Genomic DNA, 8,977 nt, shown 5'->3' with positions numbered 1-8,977 from the left:
TTTGGGTAGTTTATGATTAGCTTCTAACCTAATTCAATTACTTCGCAATGGTTACACGTTGCCCAGCATTTCGACACTTCATTCAAGGTTAACAACATATTTTCACTAAGCCTGCGAGAATTGTTAAAAGAACTGTCACTGGTGACTTTAAGAGCGACGGATCTTGTCAAATATTTCTTGATGAAAATTGAGATAATTATGTGATACTCTGTAGATAGGAACTTCATCGTCCTGCGATTTAAAACCAAAATGATTTCATAGGACCACAAATTCGTAATTTTAGTTTTAATATTAACCCGTATTTGTTTGGTTTGCCTTTTACATTTTTTTGTTATCAATCACTGTATAGCTTCTCATAAATTGCTTGTGAGAGTTTTGCCCATCAATGAGCAGTTTCTCAGCCTTCATAATCTTACTCTAAGGTGAGGATCAATCTAGTTTTATTACCTTATCCAAAAAAAAAAAAAAAAAAAAAAAAAAACTTACTCCAAGATCACGAAGAAAATAAGAGTAAACGACAATTCTAAAAAAACACGGGGCAAGTTGCCCATGCATTGAAACTTTGGGACTGTTCATACCAACCACATAGTTAATCAAATGGCCGACTTTGTAAAACCTACAGCTTTTGGTAGCAAATGTACGTACTGGTTATATTACAACTCAATCATATTACTTCATGCCCGTTAAAAGCTATGAGAAGCACAGATCTTTTCAACTGAATCCCTGATACACAACATCCAATTATCAAAGAATCAAAACACCATAATCGCTGGATCTCGAGACTAGACGAGGTCTGCAAAAGTATCTTGAACTCCGAACTCCTGGCAATTATGTCTATCTTGCTTCGGTACACAGAATGTCTACAAAATACGAGCAAAGACAACCGTGTAACTGTAAATGGCTTGCATAACGGAACTGTTCGCATGATTATTTTAATTTCACCAGATGCTGATCAAGTTTAAAGATTCTGGTATGACTTTTCACCTCATGCATTTTAAAAAGTTCTATCGGCTTTATTAATGACGGTAATAGTTACACTCGCTTCACAAGGATTTTTCAAATGGTCGAGTTATAATCGTTTAGTTATGCACTCCTTTTTTTTGAGAGGAATCTTCTACTCTTCCTAGTTATATTAATTTAGGCGCACGACATGATAAAGTAAAAAAGCAACTCACCTCATTCCGCAAAAGTTTGTTTAAAATCACTTGTGGAGTACACTCTTCTTTGGCATCCTTGATTTCTTGTGACCATGGTACTGTGACAAAAGGTAAGAAAAAAAAAAGGCATCAGCAAAACTGATGGCGTGAAGCTAAAAGATCATTGTGTGAAGATCAGCGAATTGGCTTTCTACAAAAAACATTATGGAAGCTTAGATTACCCTTTGTCGCTCTAAAGCTTCTTGATCTGTTCTCTCCTTCCAGTTGCTTTTACGCAGTTTAATAGGCCTGTTTCCAACGTATTTACCTGACAAAAATATAAGGACGACAAAGCAAACTGTTCAAAAGATAAAAACACAAAGCACGATGCAAGCGCAATTTCAGAAGCAAATACACCTTAAGCAAAAAAAAGTTCAGAAAGATTCTAAATATGTAATTTCATTATGGAAAGAGTGTCCCGGCTTATGCATTCCACCGTAAATTAGCCAGTGTTGGTACCATGAAACTAATAACTAAATCTCATTCTCGTTTGCTTGCGGAATTGGTCGTCCAGCCTTATCGTGATCTTTTTGTACTCCCTCCACAAACCTATTTTCACCCCATTTACTTTGTTGTGGTCTCCAAGACGACACTTTGACCGTGTTTTTCGAAGTCGATGTCACTTTTTTTTCTACAAATTTTTTTTCGTGAAATGTCATGAAAATAAGTGTAAAAATTTTTGTTTTATAATCTAATAATTTTTATTCTCCAACTTATTTACGGTCAAAGTTCGGAAACTTTGACCTCCCAAAAGCAAATGGAGTGAAAATAAGTTTGTGGAGGGAGTATTAAAGGGGCTCATAGCTGACATTACCTCAAAAATTGAGGTGCGTCATACTTTTAGAACTCGGTCAAAGTGCAGCTCACAGGTCCAGAATTAATACGACGCTCATCAGGTGATAACTAATCTAACCCAACGGAGCAGGTAATAAACAAGTGATGCCTTTCACCATCGAGCAATGAATTACCATACACCTAAAACAGGATTTAATGTATCACGAAGAAAAAACCTACCGTTCATTTCTTTAAGTGCAGCCGCCAAGTCTAAAGGATTAGCGAAGCTAACGAACCCATAACCTTTAGTCTTCCCCGTTCTTTTATCTCTAACTACCTGAAAGCAGAAAAGAATAGTCAGCTGATGTACTAAAACATCTACCGCAAAAACATTGGTCACCCTAGCTTAACATTTGTGCAAGTCATAATGTAGCTGAAATATATCCATCATTTCACTTTGATGACAAGTGGTAAAGTAGTCAACTCCCTCAAATTCAGGAGGTAACTACTAGATAACTTTTCACTCTGCCCAGACTAAAGAAAAATGGTAAAATGAAATCAGCTGTCATAGAGATAAACACAGATCAGAGATGCAACATAATGAAATCTAGATAAGTAGAGGAAGTAATAATGAACGCATGCCCTAACTGACTAGTTACTGTCATCCATGGACCAATTTGTAATAGCAAGTGGACTTACCCTGGCCATGTTGAAGGAGGGGAATCGAGAAAATGCTTTTGATAGAACATCATCGTTGACCTCATTTCCAAGGTCACCACAGAATAACCTATAGTCATCTGCAGAGATACCATTAATTAAGTGTTAGACCTGAAAGTGCATCGCAGCAGTAGAGTATAAGCACTCCGCTTAAGGGCTTGAGTGCATGGTAAAGAAGAGGGGAAAATCAAAAATTTCAAAGATCGATCGATTGACCTTTCAGGACTTGTTTACTACTATGAGAAAAAACTAGCCTCATGCCGAAAAAAAAAAAGAATAAAACAAATGAAACATCTATCAGGAATTGTCTACATCGAGAAGTCTGCCATTCTACCCATAGGTAACATTTTAGAATTTACTCGCCCATGACTCAACTCTAGGCTACCATGTTCAATTTCCAGCTGTTGCCTTGTTTAACATAGGAATTTACAGCTTTTAAGTTGTCCATTAAAAGAGGATTACAATGGAAAAAGTTGAACAGCAATCAGACATTAACCTGGAGACCTCTAGACGAACCACGTACCGAGGCACACTACCAAGGATAAAGAATCTTAAGCATAATATGAACCAACTAGAAAGGAACAAGGGAGAAGTTGGCTATGTTCCAATTCATACCAAGATACCACACAGCATTTACTGATACAGCAAATGCAAATGCTAAGACTTAAAAGACAGCCTAACACGTGGAAACTCGTGTAGTTTCGCCAATATGTAGAATATTCGAACACCCTATGACCAAATACCAATGTGATTGCTTTGAAGTAATTAAGAAGGACAAACCTCTTGAAAACGATGTTCCCCACCCGACAGGTATCAGATACGAGTGTTGACATGTACATTACTTTAGGAAGCTAAGCCTAGAGGCCAATGCTCTGAGTAGACAAACAAAATTAAAGTAGTATGATTTATGTGTAACACTAGACTCTGTTAATGAACTAGCGTTTCAAAGTACGCTATCATTATCACAAGCACAAATATATCGAATACGACAACATAGGATAAAAAGAGAAAGAACTATACTTTCTGGCCACTCAGCAAGAGTTGGATCTTCCCAAGCCTGCCCAGCAGCTTTACGAGGAACCGCTTTTTTCTTAGTTTCTGCTTTGTGTTCAATGTCGCTGCTTGCAAGAGCAGCTTTGACACTCTCTAGTGCTTCGGGAGTAATAGTTTGTGCATCCTTTTGAAATAGTTGTTGTGCCTGAACAAAAACAAAACAAAATTATGGCGATATCAAATTTACTTCTTTTTATTTTAAACTATCAGCTGTAACTCATACGACGCAATTATTTACGCATTGTTCACTTTAGCTAATCAGAAAAAGCCTAGTGTTGGTAGGGCTACGAACCTCGTAACCCTTGTTATCCCGCAACTTGCAGTAACCCTTACAACACTAGAGCAACCTTATTATCGGAAAAGGATCCTCTCCATTACTTTTTGGTCCATTTTCCCTCACAAGGATTATTCTATTATATATTCCACTCTCACCCATTTACCTTTTCTTTCTCAAATAAATTTGCAACCATCCCATCGGACACAGAGTTAATCCGGACCATTGAGAAGTAATGGACCTCCATTTCTTTTTCTCTTTGAGAAACGGAGAGGATCCTTACTCGTTATTATCTTATTAACAATCGACAAATCGACCTAGAATGAACCAAAAACTAAACTCAGGTCATGCCTTTTCTCATATCACCCTAAAACACACTCAATGCTAACAAAACCGCTACAACGGTACATAAACCTACGTAACAAGCTAGTTTCCGAAACGAAAACGATACAATTAGAATCAAAAACAATTCAATCTTCTAATCTATCACCCTACGCAAACTACGATTAAAATGACCAGCAAACACACTCAATGCTAACAAAACCGCTACAACGGTACATAAACCTACGTAACACACTAATTTTCGAAACGAAAACGATACAATTAGAAACAATAACAATTCAATCTTCTAATCTGCTCAATTCCGCCCAAATTCAACCAAAATATCAACAAAACAATCAGCAAAAAAGTAGCAAATCAATAAAATCTCGGATAAAATATCAAATTAAGATGATTAAATCAATAATCAAGCTAAACTACGATAAACAAAAATGATCAAAATCAAAAAAAATCAAAAAAAATCAGCAAAACCTGTTGATATTGAGGAAGGGCGTATACGCCGGGCGTCGCGGCGTAGGCAGAAGGAACAACAACGGGTGCAATTGGTGCGACGGGCTGCGGCGGCGCAGCGTATTGAGGTTGTTGTAGATGAAACGGCGTCGGAAAGTATGAACCGTTTGAATATGTGAATTGCGATGAAATTGAAGTTGATGATGATGATGGTAATGTCGACATTTTCGTGGATTTGTTTTTAATTTGATTGATTTGGTGAAATTAGGGTTTATTGATGTATATGATTTGGTGGTTTTTTCGCAAATATGAAGAGCTTGTTATTATTAGAGCCTTTAGAGGGGAAGAACGAATGAAGTGTTTTCTCGAGTTTTACAAAACAAAACAAAAAATTGGAAATTGGATTATTATTATATACCGTAAAATCGACTCAAATTGGATTATTATTCTCGCTTGTACTCTTCTGGTATGAGTTAATCCTACTTGTTCCGGGTGTAATTACGGAGCAGTGTTGTTTACCACGTGAGCTACTTGAATGATGACTTTGCTTAACTCTTCCTTTCGGCTTCTCAAAAACAATGAACAACCGAGAGCTCGGCTTTGCACCGAGCGTACTTTCACTCCGACGCTCAAGTCGATGAAACTTAAAGGGATTAAGTTGTGTGATGCTTGGCAAAGTATATTGTAGAGAGATAAGGGAGTTTATACCAGATTATGAGTGGTTTAGGTTATGATTTTGGGATCCTTTCCTCAATGAGGGTTGAGGAGTATTTATAGACTTTCACCTTTTGTCACGTAGTGGCCAAGTGGTCAAGTGGCTAGCAGGTGGAAAGACCGTTCTACCCTCGGCCGATGGACCCATGGCAGGCCGAGGGTCTTGGATATGAGTACGCGGATATGTGCCCCTACCGGCTAGTTGCTGGCAGCCGAGACCAGTGACATGCTTTCACGTAGGCCGAGTCGGCTAGGCTGTCCAAGGTGTTGACTTGCTTTGGATATCTTTGACCTTGGTCAATATGTTGACTCGGTCAGCGGGTGCAGAATATGCCCCATCAATTTGCCCCCAGCGTAGTCTATGTCGTGGTATGGGCTCCGATGTATGTTGAGCGTATATTCTGCGTAAGTAAAATTTTTCTGCCCCGGCTTCTTCTACCTCGGCTTGTACCTCGGCTCGGTCATGTTATGGTCGTACCATATCCCCCCTCCACATGGATGTGTAAAGGGCATCCGATGTGGAAAAGAAAGTGACGCTGGCCGAGATCAGGGTTGAGAGTGCCGGTTGTTTTTGATTGCCCCCGGCCGGTGCTACCTAGCTTGGTTGATCATGTGGCCGGCGGAGAACAGATACTTAGGAATTTGTTGAGGAAGATGAATAGGCAAAGAGATATGAAGGGGCGTGTTGAAGACGCTTGGTCACTGTTGCGTTGATTGGCGTTCAACTGTTGCAACGATTGATATTCCGTGGTTGCATGTCTGACACGTGTCTGTTCGCTGATTGGCTGATGTTTCATGGGCTGTGTCCTGATTGGTCCTTCTTTATGGGCTTTCCTCTATAAATAAGGCAGTTAGTCCCTGAAATTGGCCACCAATTTCATTTCCTCTAAAATTTTCTTCTCTCTAAACTTTCAAGGGCTTCTTTCTCTTCTAATCTTCAGAGTCGTTACTTCGGCTAGTGCTTTTCTTCAAGGTAAACAAACAAATTTTTCTCAATCTCTTATTTTGTTAAGTATTTGTTGCTACAATGTCTTCTGCTGATGCCGGGCCTAGTAACCGTGCGCCGGGGGGTTCCCCGTCGCGTCTTGATGAGGAGGAGGCGTTGACCGCCATCCCGATAAGGTCTGGGGGCCCTAGGTCTCCTTCTCCCGAAGTTGATCCAAAAGCTCTGGAGGATTGGGAGGATGATGATGATGTTGATGACGACGGTGATGATGAGGAAAGGGCTCATTCCGATGACGGGAGACAGTACGTCATGGATCACGGCGAGGCCTGTAAGATCGGCCCTGACCGTGTTTGGACCCACAAGTTTGCCGGTTGTTCCTGGGAAACTTTTTCGAGGGCCATTTTTTCTTCGGTGAGGGGTACAAAATTGTTATTCCCGAGGAGGGTCGGGGCGATCTGCCCTCCTCCGGGCTTCATCGGTGTGTACATGAGACACCTGGAGTATGGGCTCTGGTTTCCTCTCAATGTATACGTTGCTGACATTATCAAAGCCATGAACGTCGCTGTGGCACAGCTGCATCCGTTGGCCGTTAGGACGATCATTGGTTTTGTATGGCTATGCCAGTTCAAGGGGGAGATCCCGACGGTGAACCTATTCCGTCGGCTTCATCACCTTCGACTGAACGTCGCCGGTGGCAGGGGATGGTATAGCGTGCAGACGGAGGCGGGTTACGCCTCTGTTGATAAGCTTTCTTCCTGCAAGGAGTGGAAGGCGCGGTGGCTATATGTTGAGGTGCCGGATGACTATCCGCTGCCCCGGTCCTTCCAGCACCAAGTCAATTTGCGGTGCGAGAGTAAGGGGGAGCATGACAAATGGGTCTCCCGGAGTAAGCTTAAGATGGACGCCAGCATGGTCCCTCTTAATGCGGACGAGAAGCGGGCGATGAGGCTTTTTGAGACTGAGAAGGGTGGGTTGCCGAAGGGATGGATGCCCCCGACTCAGATCATTCTTCAAGACGAACCGCTCTGCCACGTCGACCTCATACCGGCCCTAGCACAGGGTGAGTGGGGTCGGTGTGAGGCCTATCTCTGCTTTTTCTGTTTCTTGAACTTTGATTTATTTCTTTTACATAACTCTTGCTTCGTTTCCTTTGCAGATCGTTTTGGCCCTGATCTGTCTGAGGAATTTTTCTCGAAGATGGGGCTTGATAAAGACAAGAATGTTCTTCAGAAGCATCCGAAGGCCGATAAAAACGATCGCAGACCGGCGCCAACCGACCTTATGGACCAGGAGCTGAAGGGCCTAAATACGACGGCGGCCCAGGCGAAGGTTGCTGGCAACATACCGCGCCGAACGCGAAAAACAAAGTCTTCGGTGGCGACGGCGTCGACATCGGTTCCACCTCCACTCCCCTTACTCCAAAAGGAGACTGTGGAGGTCGTCGACATCACCGCCGAGGATGACGTCACTGTGGCGGAGGAATCTCCTCTCTTACGTAAGAGAAAAGGAGTTGCTGTCGCCGTTGCTGCTGATGCCGAGGCCGGTAAAGAAAAGGATCCTCCGGCCAAGAAGGCCAAGACTGGTACGATCCAACTTGTGGCTCGGACTTAGCCGGTTCTTTAGGCGTTCCTGATGACAGTCTCACTGGCATGTCCACATATGTTGACATAGATGCCTTGATTGAATTTTTTGTAGATCCTCCGCCGCCGCCTACTGGACACGTTGTTGAACGGCGCGCTGAGAAACGAGCTGCGCAGGCAGGCGGTAAAGATACCACCATCGTCACCTCCTTCCCGAAGCCTACCCCCGCCCAGATTAGGTCGGAGGGCCTGAGTTTGACCAGGATGCTGTCGAAGTGGGCTGAGGTGGCTGGTGCTCATATTGTTGAGCAAGAAAAGGTCATGGCTGAAGCTGCCCCACAGCTTGAACGGCTCAGGCTCGAGGCCGCTGCTGCGAAGAAGGAAGCTGAGGCGGAAAGGCCGAGGCTAAAAGGCGGTCCTTGCTGAGCGGAAACTCAGGGAGGATGCTGAAAAGGCGGTCCTTGCCGAGAGAGCCAAGGTCGAGGCCGCGGACGCTGGTGCCGCTAAGTTGCTGGAGGAGCGTGACCAGCTTCAGGCTCAGGCTGACTTCAATGCCAAAAGGAGGGATGAATGGAAATCCATGTTCCATGCCCAGGGGAAGGTGGTTCGGAACAAGGAGGCCATCATTGCCCAGAGGGAGGAGGACATTGAGACGCTCCAAAGCGTTGTCCTTCCTAACATGTGCGCCCAGTATCGGGACCTGGCCGAAGAGGCCGCCAGGGAGGTGATAGGGGAGCTCTTTCCTGATGGCTCCTTTCCGTGGCCAAAATTTGACGAGCTGTTGGATGATAAGCTCGAAGCTAAGGAGAAGGCCGCGGAGGAGAAGGCTGCTGAGGAGGCAAGGGTGAAGAAGGAAGAGGAGGAGGCCGCGGAGAAAGCGGCCCTTGGTGAGAAGGTGAAGGCGGCCCATGAAGAGGCTGATAGAATGAGGGCA

At 43.3% G+C, this 8,977-nt stretch overlaps 1 protein-coding gene across 1 annotated transcript; it reads right to left on the bottom strand.

The window, feature by feature from the left end:
- Positions 1-589: 589 nt before the first annotated feature.
- Positions 590-5,229, bottom strand: LOC141619684 (uncharacterized). Its single transcript, XM_074436702.1, has 7 exons — positions 4,825-5,229; positions 3,708-3,885; positions 2,670-2,767; positions 2,211-2,307; positions 1,379-1,464; positions 1,176-1,255; positions 590-860 (listed from the first exon to the last, which is right to left on the bottom strand). Exons 1-6 carry the CDS (start codon positions 5,026-5,028, stop codon positions 1,202-1,204), a joined length of 717 nt encoding a protein of 238 aa, XP_074292803.1. The 5' UTR covers positions 5,029-5,229; the 3' UTR covers positions 590-860; positions 1,176-1,201.
- Positions 5,230-8,977: the final 3,748 nt, after the last annotated feature.

Source organism: Silene latifolia, chromosome X (genome assembly GCF_048544455.1).
Source record: "Silene latifolia isolate original U9 population chromosome X, ASM4854445v1, whole genome shotgun sequence".
Taxonomy (NCBI): Eukaryota; Viridiplantae; Streptophyta; class Magnoliopsida; order Caryophyllales; family Caryophyllaceae; genus Silene; species Silene latifolia.
This window is presented reverse-complemented; position numbering and strand designations above follow the sequence as displayed.